General features: G+C 37.5%; 1 protein-coding gene across 7 annotated transcripts in view; it reads left to right on the top strand.

The window, feature by feature from the left end:
• LPAR1 (lysophosphatidic acid receptor 1) overlaps positions 1 to 17,976 on the top strand; it is a 218,936-nt gene that overhangs the window by 140,106 nt on the left and 60,854 nt on the right. For all 7 annotated transcript variants that reach the window (XM_081067696.1, XM_081067698.1, XM_081067702.1 and 4 more), the window contains one exon: positions 4,378 to 4,537. In XM_081067696.1, the coding sequence (XP_080923822.1) occupies positions 4,493 to 4,537 (45 nt within the window). In that variant the 5' untranslated portion in view covers positions 4,378 to 4,492. The remainder of the gene's footprint in view (positions 1 to 4,377; positions 4,538 to 17,976) is intronic.

The raw sequence follows: 17,976 nt of genomic DNA, 5'->3' as shown, positions 1-17,976 counted from the left end.
CATATTTTTTAAGTTTTCTTTTATGTAGGTGTACTAGGTGTACTACATAAAAGAAAACTTAAAAAATATATGAGATCAGTAAACATTTGCTGTGATTCTGAAGCCATCTCTTCCCTTTAAATTTTTCATTTGCCTGGGAGATTTGGATTTTTCTCTGTTGCTTATCCTTAGAGAGGAAAGTCTATGCATATTCAGTATCAGGTATTGCCTTGTGTTTTTTCAGGAGACTGCAATGAGTCACTGTTTGACTCAAGGCCAGATGAAGAAAAGAGGTTAGATTTATAGTAGATTAATTTGGAATTAGAAATTCATCTTCTTGTGAGGCCTAGGGAAGGAGCCAGCATCAGCTGCAGAAGTAATACAAATGAAGTTTGCCTCAGAACCAGACTTTCTTTTAGGTATTTGGTGTGGCACTCAGTAATTAGGAAGGTTATTGTCACTTGGCATGGCTGCTCATATCAGAAGCCAGCTGGTAGTGTTTTATTCCCCACATGTTTTCTGGGGCGGTCATCATGGCCACATGCAAATTAGAAGTAAATGCAGCCAGAGATTACTTTCTCATTTGGAGCCAGGAGCCCCTTTTAAGGAGCAAGTGTATTTTAAATATACTCCAACTCTCTCTGGCTTAGTTCCCTCCAACCCTCATCCCGCTGAACTAGGAGTATCATTATGTGTATATTGGGGTCTCATTTGCTGATTTCCTGTCCATGCAGTTGCAGCTTCACGTGATGGTGATGGCGTGCCTTACCTTCTATCAACCTCCCATGGTGATTTTTTTCTAGTGTATATTTCTAGAAGTTTAAGCAATAGTTGGGATCCGTCTGTGGCTTCTAGGGCTGATTCAGGTTATTTCCAATTCTTAATTGGTTATTTCTCTAGTAATCTGGCACAGAAGAATGAGCCTATGTAGTTTTCTTATTTGTAAGTTGTATTTTTTATATATTTGAATTGTAGGGAGGGATATTGATATAATTCATATCCAGTGACAATAGGGGAGTGAATGAATAAGCACATAAATAAATAAGTGACAAAGCTCATCTTTTGCAAGTGAGGGGAATTAGAGGTAGTTTTGTGGTTTTGCAAAGAATGATATAGCTTAGAAGAGATGCCTAGAAAGGAAAATGGAAACAACTAGAGAAAAAGAGAAGGGGAAACGGTAATGACCCAAGGGTAGCTGGGGTTAGTGGGGCCAACCCACACAGCTCTGTGGTTTCCTGTAGCTGGAGCAGTCTTGGAGCGCAGGCAAAGGAAATGGAGTGTTGGGTTGATGACAGATGGGAAGAACTGCAGGACAAGTATCCAGATATTTGGAAGAGTTCAAGAGAGATGTATTTCTTTAAAAAATCTGTACAACTCTGTAGTTGACAGTTTGGGGCTCTGGGAAAGCAGGGGACTAGTATGTCAAAGTAAACCAGCTTCCTTAGCTAGAGACTGAATAGCAGTATTACTTAGGATATTGTCTTTTTTGTCATTGTATCTAGTTCCCCCATGATTTGCCCAGTTTTGTAAGTAAGTTGGGAAATAAATAGGTTTCATAAACATAATTTAAGATATCATTCCCATGAGAGAGCTGATTTATACCCTTTGAGCTCGTATTGCTTAGTCCTTGTATTTTCAGAGTTAAGTAACCGTACACCATTTTATAAAGAGCTCTTATAATGTTTTTACATTATAAGAACAGTGAAAGCCTCAAAACTAGATATGTCTTAAGTGCTTCAGGCAAAGGCAGTTAATTTTCTGCTGTACTTTTTTCCTGAAGCTATCAAACTAACAATCTGTATTATCTATTATGCATCTCAAGGAGTGTAACATAAATCAAATCTAAGGACACGTCATTAAAATTTTATATGAATGAGAGCAGCACAGGCCTGTCTGTTTCAGGGTTGGGGGAAAATAGTTGCTCTGCAGGACATTTGACTTTCACCCTGTTTTCTTCAGGACTGTCTGAAATTTTTGCTTAAAAAGACCCCAAGCACTTTCTGCCGCTTCTTAATTTTTGTTCCTTTAGAGGGTTAGTCTGCGGGAAGAGCATTGGTCCTGGTTCAGATCTCAGTTCCCTCATTTCCTGGCTGTTGTGACTTTGGGTATGTTGCACAACCTTTCAAAGCGTTGGGTTTCTCATCTGTGAAATGACTTAACAATATCTGCCTAAATTGTATGTGAAATGACTGCTCACATACAAATGACTGCTCAATGTCTGGTAGGCTTTCATTAAATCTCAGTCTCTCATGTTTCCCCCCTTTTGTTGTCAATAGTGATGCCATGTGGTAGATTTGTCACATTGATTTCTATGTCCCTTTCCTTACTCCAGGCTAGGTGCCCGTGATTCACTTTTTGGGCAACTCCTTGTACTCTGAATATGGACAATAGATTAAGGTTATATTGCTTAATGAGAAGGTTGTAATGCTTAATTAGCGTGGCAGAAATGATAATTGGATCTGAGCACACAGTGTGAGTCTTTAAGGATGGAATCTCACTTGCCTGCTTGTTTTGTTTTCTGGTTATCAAGCTATTTACATATTTATCTGTTCACCCTACATATGATAGAAGAAGGTACTGTGAATTATAAATACATGAGAAGGAAAAAGGCAAAATAAAGAAGTAAGGGTGAGCACACAATGATGCCAGGAATACAAGTTCAGTACAAAACAGGGTATCATGGGGTCCTGTAATTTTCTCTGAGTAGGCTCCACACTCTAGCATGAAAGAGAAGGCCCTCCAATATACATATACCGTTCTCCTGGGCTGTTCATTTAAATTCACTGTGTGGTAAATAACAGGTCTTCCCCCTACTAAGGAGAACATCAACGTTGTCTCAGGGCACCTATGGAATTTTGTGTGTAATGTTACACCAAAACAGTTTGACAGCTTTACTTCTTATTTGTCAGTAGCAGACGGAAGCAAATAGGACGGTGCTACAGTTCTAAACAATTAAAACCTACAGCGATTGAAACTATAGTATGAAGGATAATACACAAAGACAGGATAAAAATCAAAAGTTCAAGTTGATAGACGTTGCTGCCAAACCTGGATGATTTCTTAGGAAACATTTCTCCTGAGGTTATGTCATTCGCTCATCATCATCGTCCAGCTGATAGAGAGTCTTATCAGAGGATTTGGGGTCAAACGTCTTGGATGAAGTATCCAGCTTCACCGTTTCTACTGCTCAAGACTTACCTGGATCTTGTGATCCTGGTTCATTACTTTCACTATTAAAAGTATCACTTTCTAATAGTTTAAAAGTGTTTAGGTATCACCTTACATGCTGGTGAAACTAGAAAGTGTATTTACAGACAAAAGCTTCCTGAAGCGAGGGTCCAGATTAGTTTTATTCCTCATGCCCTTACTTCATTACAGATGCTCAATAAATAGGTTTTGAATAAAAGGATATTGTTAGGTGGTATGAAAACAATCTAAACATGGAAAATTTTCTTAAAATGGAAGCATTTTCTTAAATTCTTAAAATGAAAAGATTTTCCTTGCTGGACCAAACTACAACATGAAAACAGTCAAGTCAATCTTTTGACAGAATTTGAGCCATGCTTTACTGTAGGGAATTTAGCTATTTTTTTCTTCAGTTTTCTTAATAGACATATTAATAATGGAAGATTTATTTATGCTTTGTGCTTATCTAGCATCCCCTCTTCGAGTATATCAAAGGATTTTAGAAACATGCTTTTCCTCCACATGTGGAAGTCTGACTTATAAAGCCCCCACCTGTCTGAGTACCTGCCTCATTCCTGTGACTGACCCCTGTAACTTTTGCGTGTCTTGCCTTTCGTTAATCTTGAAAGTGGTGACTAAGTTCCCTGAGGAAATGTAGACACACAACACGTTCACTTCCTTATGTTTAATATTGTTCTGGGAGTTGGTCGTTATTCTAGTGCTGGTTCTGCCATTAATGAAATGTATGACTCTAGACACTTCTCTTCTCCAACCTCAGTGTTTTCATCTGCTAATGGGCAGCGTTGAATGGAGTGACACTCCAAGACACTTGATGGTATTATTCTCTTTGCCCTTTGTATTAATATAAAACTCTCAGCTGTCAATTGTGGGTCATTCAATTCCTTTATTGTTTAATGACAGGGTGGATTCTCCCCTTGGCCCATTCTGACCATCTTCACAACTTGATACTACTACCTCTCCAAACATCAAGCTAGCATACAGAGTTGGAGTCAAATGAAACTACATCCACTTAACATGATTTGGACGAATGGTACAGAAATCCTAGTGTGGAGGTGTTAGATGCTTCATCTTTTCATTGAGCTAGTAGTTGGCATTTGGTGTAAGGGATTTTTGCTTCCTCTGGCCAATGGTACTTCACTCCCGTGTGATACTGCTCCTAGGCTAAATGTGGGATTTCCTATCTTTTTCCAGGTACACACTTCCTCCTAGCATGACTGAGATCTGATCAGCAGCCACGAAAGTCTGACTCCTGTGTCTGGCGCTGTAGTGCTGGGGCCTGGTCACTGCCCACAACTACACACCTGCCATGGCCACTGCTTCAACTTCCACCCCTGTCATCTCTCAGCCCCAGGTAAGTGATTCAAAGTGGCCTAGGTTTGGGCTAATCATAGTTTTGTTGAATATTTAAGTTGAGTTTCAGAACGTGTGTTTGACTTTGGGCCTCCTGTGTATCCTAATTATCATTTGGTGGGACTTTGGATAATGGTGCTTTGGTGAGCGCAGTGCTATCGAGTTCAAGAAGCAGCCGGAACAATGAGCAAGTGATTTTAGTGAGCGGGCTTCTGTTCATAGGGGCCTTCGTTTTCAGTGGCCCCTTAGGATGTTTGGCTATTGCTTAGGCCTCAAATTCCAAATCAAGACAGTCAGAAGTAAATCCGACTGCCTTTCCGCTTTTGGCTGTTTTGAGGGTTTAAGGAAATATATCCGAACAGATCTAATCTTCCAACACGTTTTCTGAATGCTGGCGCATTGCCCTCCTTGTATAATAATAATAATTATTATTATGCCTTGACCTAGTCTAGTAACTTTGAAAAGAAAATGCAATTCTAGAAACTTCTGAGCAACTGCAATGTGAGGTACTTTTTCTCTTCAGCCCAGAGACGTGCATAAAGATGTTTATTGAAGCCTTAGTTGAAGGCCAACAAATACAAAACTTTCTGAATACAGCAGGAACACTGTCTTTGTTCAGATTAATTTACAATCTGATCTATTCAAGTATTACCTGGACTCTTTCCGTTTCAGCAGGCAGCGTGGCCCAAGGAGGAAAGAGACTTTGGAGTCATTAGGCCTGAATTCATATCCCGACTGTTGGTTAAGGGACCTAAGTGTGCTAACCTCCCTCCACTTCAATTTCTTCTGTAATCATACTTCACAGGATGATATGTGGGTTAAAGGACAGAATATATGCAAAGCATATAGTAAGTGCCGGCCAAGTGTAGTTTCCCATTTGTTCTTCCTTCATCTTCTCTTCATCCTTCTAAAGTGTGACCTCCCATCTCAGTCATGACAATCATTTTTAGGCCAAGGTTAAAGGAAAAGAGTACACCTTCGAGAAAGAGCCATATCGGCTGAAATATGAATCTTGATGACACAAAATGTTCTTCCACACTTTTATTTTTCTGTATTATTTTGCAAGCTCTGAAATTGTGTCTGTATTTCAAGTAGGGGCTGTATGTATGTGTGTAAGGTAGGGAAAGGAAGAAGGAGAGGGAAAAAGGGGCATTTTTTCCTTTACTTACTATAAATGCTTTTTTTCCCTTCTGAAAGACCTTGGTATTTGATCATAGGGATAAAGTCCTTGCTGTTTTTTTTAACATTTTAAAGCTTTCAGTATTCTTTTTCGGGATGTTTAGTGTCACTGCCATGATGTGTGTTTCTCTTTCTGGTAAATGGGCCACTGTCTTTGCAGGGCTTCACTTACTTTGGGTATTTGATTTCCATTCCCCTCAATAGTGTTTTTGGTGCCTGAGAGACTTGGTTTATGGGTAAAAGGACTTAGTGCCTGTTGCCTGAGGTCTCCATGTCAAAGTCCCTGCAGCTGTTCTCCTGCAGTGACTATTCTTAGCCTTCTGTGACGTTAGGCGCTAGAACAGGTTTTCTGGACAAGGCATTTCACATCCCAGTCTTGCTGCCATCATTCATCAGCATTTCCAACAGCATCATCTTATCTGCACACCTTCCGTCTTACACAAGTGACTATCAGCGGGTGAGTAATATAAATATTTTTAAATGACTCATTTAATTAAAATGCTTAACACCACCCAAGGTAGAAAGAGGTCATATTTAATATAAACACTTGGGGAAATGTGTACTCTTGTAAATGTTCTGTGGGGAAAGAAATTGGTACAGTCACTCTGCAGGGTAATTTGACAGTATCTATTAAAATTATATGCCTTTGCACATACCCTGCTCTCATCTTGGTATCTACGTTAGAAAAACACACACATGAGCCCAAGGAGACGTGCATAAAGATATTTATTGAAGCCTTAGTCAAAAGCCAAGAAACACAAAACTTTCTGAATATACAATAGTAGAAGGACTTAATACATTCAGGCTTGTTGATGGGATTTAAATACCTGAAGCAATTGAAAAATGATAAATATATATCTCAATACAGCTGTATGTCCCCAAGATCTGATGGAGGGAAAGGAAAGCAAGATGCAGAATAATACTTATTGGAAGATATCATTAAAACTGTAAAACAAGACCGTATGTTCTAAGGGATAAACATATGGTATGCTAACATAAATGCAGAGTGAAAGGTCTAGAACATACATTGCCAAAGCGATCTTGGGAGATGGAAAAATCCCTCCAAAGCTTCACCCTAAATGAAGAAATCTTATTCTTTAGTATTTAATTTCTCTCATTAGGGTAGAATTTAAATTTAATTAAAACATTCTCCTTGAGAGTCACCAATGGGTGGGGCAGGGGGTGGGGAAGGCAAGAAACTCTGATCTAGAAGAATGCACAAGGCTCTCCAATCATACTGCCTGGGTTTAAATCCTGGCTCCAGCATTTTCTAACTGAGCACATCGGAGTGGGGGATGGGGGAGAAACGTTTCCCCCCTCTCAGTGCCTCTATTTCCTTGTCTGCAAAATGAGTATAATAATCAAAAAGCCAACTTCATAGGGTTTTTTAAAGGATGAAATTAGATAATACGTGTAAAACTTAGAACAGTGTCTGGCACATATTGCACAATACATCTAAGTTGGTGTTATTGTTCAGCAAGCACTGTGGCGGGCTTGAGGATACAAGAATAAATCAACTAAACAAGGTTTTTGCCCTGCCAGAGTTTAGAAATGTAGTGGGGAAATATACAGAGAAGGAGACAAAAATTTTCAATGCTGTGTCACAGATGCTGTGATACAAGAAGTCTGGGTGCTCTAGGAGTAGAATGGAACACCCAGGAAAACCTTGGAGGATCAGGGAAGACTTCTTGAAGGAAGACCACCAGGCTGGGAGCTTCTGAATATGAGTTATTCTAATCAGGAAGACTAAGTAGCACGTTTAAATGTCAAATGTCCCCAGGTGAGAGCACAGCGTTTGGATGACCGTTCAGGCGAGTTGCAGTCTAGTGGGGTGTGAGGTTGTGACAGGTGATATGTTAGAGCCAGCTCTGCCAGCCCTCCAGATCTGATACCGGTAGTTAAATTTTCAGGAATTTAGTGAGCCCATTGACTTCGTGCTTGGAGCTTGAAATCAGCCAGGGTGGAGTATTTACATCATGGAAATTGGCAAGCTCAGTCCCTCACTCCTAAGAGCCTATTGTTGAATATTTATCAGCATACCTCTGGTTGTAGAGGAGGCAGATAGGTTAGGTTACAAGGCTGGAGAAGATTTTGCAGGGGCTTGCAAGCCACCTTCAGGAATTTAACAATCATCTTGAAGAAACCCGTGTAGGTTTTAAGTCTTAGACGTGGGCTCACACCCTGCCTCTTGATAATTTTGTTGAACAAGTTCATTAAATAATCTCAACCAGGGCAGTGAGCCCCATTATTCTTACCACATGTTGGGAACAGTAGTAGCCTCTGATAGTTGGGGGAACTCAAGCTCACTTGGAAGGAGTCAGCTATAAACTGGGGTATTAGATCACAAGGAGAGGGAGCTGACTCTTCTGGAGTCCCGCGGTTCCCAGGATCCTCTGGTCGGTGATGGGCCTCCTGATTTTATGTCAAGTCTGCACATGAAATTTGTGCAGTCAACTTTTAGTCCAAGACTGACCTGTCCTTGCCCCCAACCTGTATGATGTGTCTCTCTTCTATTCAAGTTTTTCCCAGGTTCAGAAAAGGTAAAAGTACTTTAAATGCAGCATCTCCTTAGGCAAGGCATAATAAGCAGTTCACTCAATCAGCTTAGCCTAGTATTGTCTGGCACATCAACGTGCATTCTTTTAGAGTGAATTCAGGGACTGGTGTAGAGATAAGCCCACATTGAAGTGTGAAAGGCCTGACAATCCTTTTCTAAGGCAGAAATCCTTTTCTAGGCAAAACCAACATTTTTTTTAAAAAAAAAGCTTTTGGTTTTGTTTGTTACTCTATTCATTTGGTAACAAAGAGTGTTTTTCTAATCAAGGCTGCCTAATACTAGATATAAACTAATTAATACAAACAAATAGCCTGTGATTGTTTCCAACAATAGTAGGGAAGAAAGCTTTCATTGTCACTCCTGCTGGGATTGCTGTTTAGTTAGTGAAAGATATGCCTTGTGCTTTGAAGTGGGACAAGTTTGTATTCCCTGCTTTACTCCTGCCTAGACTGTAAGATGGATTTTTGTTTTCTCATGCTGAGAGAGCACCTTGTGTTTACCAAGCAGGATGAAAACTGAGGCGAAACTAGACTAGCAAGCAGCAGCAGGAAGACTCTGTATTTGTAGCTGATTTATAGTTCTGCTAGTCCAGACGCTGATAGAGAATTTCCTGACCCAAAGGAAACTGCAGACAGGACCCTGCTCATCATTCAGTTAATGTGTTCATACCCTGTGCACCTGGTGGGGGATGGAGGTGGGATAGGAAAGCAAAAACCTTGCCCCTCTTAATGACTATTTTCTGTTCTAGACCTCTGTTTAGCATTACTTTAATTGTGGGTTCATCTAGTTACTATGGGTGGAGTATGTTCATATGCCTTTTTATTTTCCTTTTGAATGGAAGGGTCAATAGTTCAATACGTGATTGAGTGAATTGGCTGATCCAGGACTGGTATTAGGGACCAGAATAGTTGTTTGAAAACTTCAAAGGTAGTCAGATCTCACACCTGTGATTCCAGTAAGGAAGCATTCTTTTCCATCAGTATTTTACAAGGTATTTCATTCTGTCTGTCATGTGCTAAGTGGCTGTCTTGGTTTTAATCCAAGGAAACAAAATATAGTTGATTTCCCCAAGTTCCTGCAAGATTTCCTGTAGCTTTCATTACAGACATGAATTTAGGTAGATTTTCAATATCTTAAACAACAGCTTTGTTCCTCTAGCTCTTATTCAGTGTTCTGAGATAGCATAAGACGGTCTCTACTTATTGTCTGTGGGCAGACAGGTGTTTTTAAACATCATTACCTGTAGGTTATCCTAACAAAATCCATCATATTTCCAAAATCTATGTTTTAGAGGTTTTATTTTTGATATTAGAAAGTGGATACTTGTGGAGTAAAGGGCTTGAATTCCATATTAAATGGGTTGTGGTTTTTTTTGATTGAAAGACTTTTTTTTTTTTAAGATTTGTATTATGGCAGTTTTCAAATATTCACTAAATAAAAAGAATAATATAATGAGTCAGAATATAGCCATCATCTAGAGTCAAGAATTATTAACATTGTGCCATACTAAATTTGTTTTCTCCCATTTGGGGAGATGAAATATTTTAAAGCAAATCCTCGACATTATGTCATCTGATCTCAACCTTTATATGTCAATGTGCATCTCTAAAAAAGAATTCACTTACAGAACCATTACAGTACCATTATTACACTTAACAAAATTAAAAACTCTCTTATATGATTCTGTGCTCATTCATATTCAGATTTCCCCAATTGTTTTTCTAAAAAATGTAGTTGGTATGTTAAGTGTTATATTTTAAAAACATTAATTAGATCAATTTACTCTTCTGCTTAAAACTATTCAAGACTTTTTAAGGTTTAGTTTCCCCCCTTTATTCTGTAAGTGAGGAAATAGATTGAAATATTAACCGGAATATTTCACCACTGAAGAATAAAACAAAGACATACTCCAGGTGGAGAGGTGCAGAAGGCATATGAACTGGGAGCTCAGGGGAGGGGTTTGGGAGTCCTAGTCTGTGTTTGATAGATGAGGGCAGATAAGATCCTCCAAGGAGAGCGCGTGGGCTGAGAGTGGGCCCTCAAGGAATGTCAACAGTTAAGGGGAGGTAGAGAGTCAGGGTGCACTAAGGAGACCAAGAAGGTGTGGTCACAAAAAACAACAACAACAAAAACAAAGACATACATTGGAGCCTCTAAAGTAAGGGAATGGTTGCAATTGTTAAATTATCAGTCTCTAGAGTAAGGGGTCATGGATGTCTTGATAGTGCTTTCTTTTAGACTAGAGTGTGAACAATTAATTGCAATATGAAGTATGTATCCAGCCACACAATGAAGACATAGTGTAGTCTAACTTCTTCTAATATGAAATCGAGACAAGAGAATGCATGAGCTTAGGTCCAGGTGAGTTTTGGTTCAAATCTAGGGTCAAGTCCCTTAGCTAAGGGATCTTTTAATATAGGTGTCTCTTTCAGCTTTATTTTTTTAATCTCTAAGGTCAAATAATACTGTGCTCACAAGTTTAAATGCAAAATATCTTTTAAGTGCATTTCTGTAGTATCAGCAGTCCCTTAATAAATGCCTCACATATGTTGTTCCTTCCTTTTCCCCTGTAATTATTCTGGGAGTTCTTTACAGGGAAAGAGTGGTTACCTCTACATATGGTCTATATATGATGTGCTTATGTAGTATGCCAGAAGATCCATCAAAGGAAAGCAAGTTAGATAAACACTCTACAGAAAGCCCCAGTGTATTGCCAGGAATAAATGCATATGGAGATAAACATTGAGATTTCTGACTTACTCCATCTTGAACCATGTTTCCATTAGAAGTTAAATGTGTTCTCATATTGCAATTTAAATTCATCTATGCCGTCTTCTGTGTTTATAAATTCAGATAAAGTTTGAGAGGATATCATATTTTGGAATCTGAGGGCACATTTTGAGTTGTCTATTCATAAGACAAAATTGTACCCTGATACCTCGCGTAAACCACACGTGAGACCTTTCACGTTTCTGTTTCATTCTAATTCATCCTTCCTAATTGGTTTAGCCTTTAATGATTAATGGAGCTACCTGTTTATCTCTCAAAGAGATGTGGCTTTCTCTCTCTTACAGCCTATTCTGGTGCTATCTGTCTGTTTTCCTTTCCCCACTCCTAGCTTCTCCTGCTATTTTTCTTTGAATGTCTGTTGCAGCTTTTCCATGAATAAACACCAAGGTGGGACAACACCCTGCTGTTTGTACCAGCTGAGGAGATTGTAATCACAGGGTCTAGGGGATTTATGTCTTTTGAGAACTGTACCTTGCTGCAATAAGACTGTCATTTAAAAAAAATCAACCTTCATTTGCTTTGTGATCATACTGCCATTTGGTAATTGCATAGCATCAGTTAAAGAACTGCCCTTCAGTTAAATTTATCCCATTCCATAAGTGATTATCCTAGGCAGGCTCACGGTCGGAGAGAAATGGTGGTGGTTGATACCTGCTCTTTAGCATCAGACGAATGCTTAGGAAAGGGCCATGGAGGAGATTCGTTCATGAAAGGCTAGGTTGGCAATAAAACAACTTTCAAAGATTCAGACAACTTTTGGGAGCAAGAACTCCAGTCCTGAAGGCAGAAGGATTAGGGTATGGTTGTTGATGAATTAGGTAGCTGCCTGATTTCAAAATATTTGCACTTCATTGAATCTCCACCTGCCAGTTTAGGGAGGTTTGGAGCCTTAGTTCAGGCCTGGAAGGAAGAGACATTCATTTGGATTTACGTAGGGCCAACTCTAGGGCTTTGCATATCTGTTTGGCATTAACTTAATTGTGGTTGATGACGTTACTGAAGTAACCTGGCCAAAACAATGGAGGGGAGGACCCAGGAAGAATCCCAGCCCTGCGGCCTAGGCTCCGGCTTACCTCTGACACGCGGTATTGTGTTTGGATGACCAGTGGGAACTCAGGACTCAGCAGTCACAGTGAGGCTTAGGTCCTCGTCTGTGAGACATGTTCATAGGGAAACTCAGCTGCTGATCACCCCACTGTCTTGCTAAAGATTAGCTTGGAAAAGAAGGGCAACACCGAACCTGCAGGTGGGAATTCAACTCCTAGAGATACTAGGACGACATGGCAAATGAGAAGGAACCTGTGAAGATTATAGTCTTAGTTACACCATGATGTTTAACTGAAGTGCTGTATCAGGAATATACATTTATTCTTATGACAATTTTTTTGCATGATGTTTCCCCCTGAAAATTATTAAAAATAAATTGTTATAAATATTTAAAACAGCAAATGCTGCCTCTTTTATGGTTGTACATGTTTTTTGCATTCCTGTAAGCTAATTACGGAAAAAGAAAGCATACACAAGCTATTTGTAAGAATGAAAGAGTACAATAAGTATAGATAGTAGCATACACAAAAACTTAAATGGGTATACAATCCTAGTCTTTAAAAAATTGAGCACCTAAAACTGAAACAATGTTATATGTCAATTATATTTCAGTAACAACTGTAAGATGAGAAAATTACCCAAAAATGCTATATACAATTGCATGAAAAGTATCAAGTACTTTAGAATAACTCAAATAATAAAATAGGTGTAAGAACTTTTTGCGATTACTTATAAAAATGTTATTAATAAGCATTAAAGTGGACTTAAATAGATACCGTTTCGATGGATTATAAGATTATCGATTTTATGTCTGTTCTCTGCAAATGCATCTATAGATTGATTGCAATCACAATGAAAGTTACCCCCCCTCAAAAAATGGAAATTTTGCAAGCTGATAACATTTATATTAAAATGCAAAAGGTCAAAAATCTTGAAGAAGAACTGATGGGAAAACTGCTCTTGCGGATATCATAATTTATTATAAAGTCATCATAAATATAGCAATGTGACATTTGCGTCAAGATAGATAACTCATTGGAAGAAATAGAGAGCCCAAAGACCAACTTCGCACACACATCATTATAAAAAGAAATGAATTGGATCAAGATAATAAAGAAACATATTCTGCTATTCACCTATGGAAAAAATGGGCTAATGGAAAATAATTTTTCATTTTCTTTGTAGGATGACTTATTTAATTACATTGTTTCGATCTGTGAGTTCAAGAGGCTACATTTTAGGGATGGTATTTGGTTTATTGAAGTCATAGTCAGTAAACTACATGAGTGGAATTTGAACCGAGGTCTCACTTATTCTAAGGCCTAAGCTTTCAGACACTGTAAATATGTAATATTATCTCCCATAACTTTTGTTGTCTCTCAAGAAATGGAAATTTTAAGTGAAGCATCACCACATGTTAGTTTTTATCCACTGGTCATTCTTTGGGCCTGGTGAAGTCTAACAATAGCGCTCACTGCTTCTCCTTCCTTCCCCTTCCCCTTTTATTGGCAACAGAAGTCATTTGCGGTGACTCAGATTAAATTGGGCATTAAAAAAAAAATATGTCAAGCATGCAGAAATGTGTAGAGTACTATAAAACAGTAGTATGTTTATTACCTAGCTTTGTAAAACTTTAACATTTTGATGTAATTGCTTCTAAATCTTTGGGGCTTTAATAAGTAAAACAAATTAATAATTATAAAGTTGGAGCCCCTTGTACTTCACAATTTTATTAACCTCCCTCTTAGCTCAGACCATGCATGGATATTTATCATCACCCCACATGTGTTTGTGGTATACACATATGTGGGAAAACTGTAAATAATATATATCCTGTTTCTACAAGTTTTTCACATTGCTACATAATGTTTACATTTGTAAACACTGCATACGAGTAGCTGCGTGTATGTGCAAATTGCTGTAGTCATCAGCATACGTAAAACTTTACTTCGTTTATTTTAATTGCTTTATAGTATGCCTTCCTGGTTATATTGCAATTTATTCATTCTCCAATTGATGAATATTTATGGTGCTTCTAATACTTTGGTATTATAAAAGAGTGGCAATGAAAATTGTAATGCATGTCTCCTTCGGCACACGGCTGAGGTTTTCTAGGGTTAGAATCTTTCCATCATGTATATGAACATGTCCAACTTTAGTACTTTTCGCTAACCTGTTTTACAAAGCAGTTGTACTAAATTTTACTCCTCACCAACTCTGGATATTTCCAGATTTGTTAATGTTTGCCAACCTGATGGAGAAATGAATCGGATCTTACTGCATTTTGTATTTAACGTTCTCTGATTCCTGGTAAGGGTAATTATCTTTTTGTGTGATTATTGGCCATTCTTTGCTCTTCTGTGAGTTTCCTGTCCCCATCTTTGCCTATTTTACCGTTGGATTGTTTGGCTTTTCCTTTTTGATGTGTAGAAAGTCTACATTTCACTGTAAATTAAGCTTTTTTGAATGTGTATTGCCAAACTTTCTACTGGTCTTCAGCTTTTCTTTTCACTGATTACAAAGCCTTTTGTAGCACAGAGGTATGACTTTTTAATTTGTCAAATTTTGTCAGTGTTTGGTCTTGTTTAGAAAAATCCCCGTATTCATGCTTCTTTATTTCCTCTTTACATTTCTTTATATCACCTGAAATTGATTTCTGTGTATGATGTGGCATAGATATTCCGTGTATTTTATTTTTTTCCTGTAGATGAACAGTTATGCCATTTTCACCGTTAAGGGGTAAAACCATGTCTCATCTCAAGTTACAAGTGTGTGTTTCTGGCTCTCTATTCGTGTATTTCGTGATAACATAACAATATCTTTACTGCTATCACTTTAAAATAACATGTGCTTTTCCATAGGACATGTAGATCTTTGTCATCAAGTTATCTTGGACACTCTGGTTCTTTTGTGCTTCCATATCAGTGTTCAAGGAGCCTGTCAAGTTTCATGAAAAACTCTTGGGACTGTCATTTTGTTGCATTGAATTATATACTTCGGGAAAATTGACACCTTAACATCTTTCTCTGCCTATGAAATATTTTCTCTCTTCATTTACTTAGTTTTTCTTGTAAGTTTTTGAATATTTAGACTCATTCCTAGATAATATTAGAGCTTTTGATGTTGTAAATGTGTTGTTCTTGAAATAATTTAAAAATATATATTTTTTTGGTGTTTCTGTAAGAACACAGTTGATTCACGTGGCTTGATATTTAATCCAGCAAGTTTGCTAAACTCTCTTAATACAGTTGGTTTGCACATGATCTTGCCTTATATGTAAGTGAGTATATTATGTTGATGCAAAAGTACAGTTTAAAAGGTTAAAATTAATTGCAAAAACTGCAATTACTTGTGCACCAACCTAATATCATTTGTGAAAAACAGTTAAGTTATTTTTCTTTTCTGGTCCTTTCCTTTTGTTTAGTTTTTCTTATTGTTTTGGCTGTGATCACGAGTACGTGCTAAAAGCCATTGTGATGGAGTCAACTTTGTTTTGTTTGTGTTTTAAAGGCGAGTACTTCCATTGACCATGACAATTGTTATACACCTTTTGTCAAGTTAGTTCCATTTAATCCTAGATTGCCAAATTATCATGAAAAGATATTAAAATTTACCAAATGCATTTCCATGTCTATTGAGATGATCACTAGTCTTTTCTCTTTCCTTGACTTCGTTCATGTGGTGAATTATATCACCAGATTTTTAAATGTTTGCATTCATTTTTCTATTCTGCAATAAACCCTATTTAGTTATTATAATATAATATATATCATATTTATATATGCTATTTATATAATATATAATTATATGTGATATGTAAAATATATAATTGTGCAATATAAGTATGAAATATATTTTATTTAGGAACTTTTCATTTATATTCTTAAATAATATTGGCTGATAGTTTATTTTGCTCTTACTTTCCTTGTTTGTTCTTATAACATGGCTGTCCTGGCTTCATACAACGATAACCAAATAAATAAACTTTGAAAATATAAAACAGTAATATCACATACTTATATTTCAAAACAAATGGAAGTAAATGCTCAATAACAGTAACATGTAAGATAGGAGCAGAGGCATCGGAATGAAAGCTTATCAAGGGAAAAGGATGACCTTTAGAATAAAAGTTATATGCACATTAAAATATTAAGAATAAGCATTAAAGAATAGAAATAGAAAGTGTAACTCTTGAACCAGTTGAAGTAGAAAAGGGGGAATACAAAAACTCAATCCGTTTAGTTTTGTCTTAAGTCTGATATTCTGGGGCCCAATTCTGCTGCGGACTGTTCTGCGGTTTCTCACACGTGCTATCCCAGTTGTGTATTATTCTTTGGGATGATGGATGCTTCTTTCGTGGGGCTGATCTGAGAGAGTCCGGAGTGACTGCACTGAGATGTGGCCCTTTGGAGAGGCTTGATGCTTACTAGTGCCAGGTACATGGAATGGGAGGAGGATGGGGATATCACAAGCTCAGGACTCCGGTTTCTGTGAACTTCTCCTTTTGTGGGTTCTCAGACTTGACAGTCTTAAATTCAACCTGTGTGACTTAATAGCTTTGGAATCATGATTTCTGAAGGGAATCGTTTATTTATTAGGTTGGTGCAAAAGTAATTGCAGTTTAAAAGGTTAAAAGTAATTGGAAAAAAAAACGCAATTAGTTTTGCATCAACCTAATATTTCCTAACCTAGAGCCTGAACTAAAACAGACCAACTCCCTTGTTTTTCCCATTGTAACTGAGTAGATTCTTTTCTTTTTCTTTTTTTCTTCCTGGTTTATTCTTTTACTGATATGGAGATATGCAAGACTCCTAGCTAGTGATTAGGTCTCAGTTCTAACTCAATTCCTCAGTCAAGGCCAAGGACTCATCTTCTTTTCCCAATAGTATTTAATGGCCTGTCTCCATAATCTGACACTCTGTTGCCAGGGCAGCTTATCACGTTGGTTTGTAGTTCCCTTTTGGCTCAGCAGTGCATCTGAAAGACTACTTACATTTCTCCAGCATGTCTTCGTGTTTTTAGTAAATTTTTCCATTCCTTTCTCTCAGGATCAACTCAAAATGCTGTCTCTTTGGAAATTTGACAAGTATGATGTTGCCCACTTTATCTCAGCCTGTTACAAGGGGCTGTAAAACATACAAAGTATTTTCATTGATTTATCATTTATTTTCCATAGTTTCTCTTTACATATGTGTACATTATGTTCATGCACATTTTTACTTTTAAGAAGTAGCATTTTATGTATTTTTTAAAATAAACCTTAAAGATCTAGTACTTTCATATTCTTTAGCTATTTTAAGGATTCCAGCTTTAAAATATTTTTTAGTTAATATCAGCATTGTTTTGTGGCCTATTTTCTAGGTCTAGTGGCCGATTATTCCATGTTTTTATTATTTCTAATTTGAGGCTATAAAAAGTGTGGGAACTATTTTTCTTGTTAATAGAGACTTAATGGCATTTAATTCCATGCTCTCTTTTTTGTAAATATTTTTTGGAAGGTCTATGATTATTTTAGATTTAAGAACTAGAATTGAAGAGGCCTTAGAGGTGATTTATACCTTACTTTACAAATGAGAAAGTTGACACTCAGAGCATTTATGAGACTTACTGAAGACCAGGTTAGCTGGTGAACATCAGAATCAAGAAGAAATCCTCCATTGTTGTACGTTCACAGAAGTGGGAAACCAAGTCGGCTTGATTTATGTCTTATGACTGGTCCTTTATCCAGCACAGATTAAAATCTCTTTTAGAATGACAGTAGAGTACATATTTACATTCTTATGCAAGTACTTGCTAAATCACATAGGTTTAATTACTGGTGTGTGAGCTTGTGCCATGTGTTCCCTTTTCCACTTGGCTAGTGAAAA

This window comes from Rhinolophus hipposideros, assembly GCF_964194185.1.
Source record: "Rhinolophus hipposideros genome assembly, chromosome: 11".
Classification (NCBI taxonomy): domain Eukaryota; kingdom Metazoa; phylum Chordata; class Mammalia; order Chiroptera; family Rhinolophidae; genus Rhinolophus; species Rhinolophus hipposideros.
This window is presented reverse-complemented; position numbering and strand designations above follow the sequence as displayed.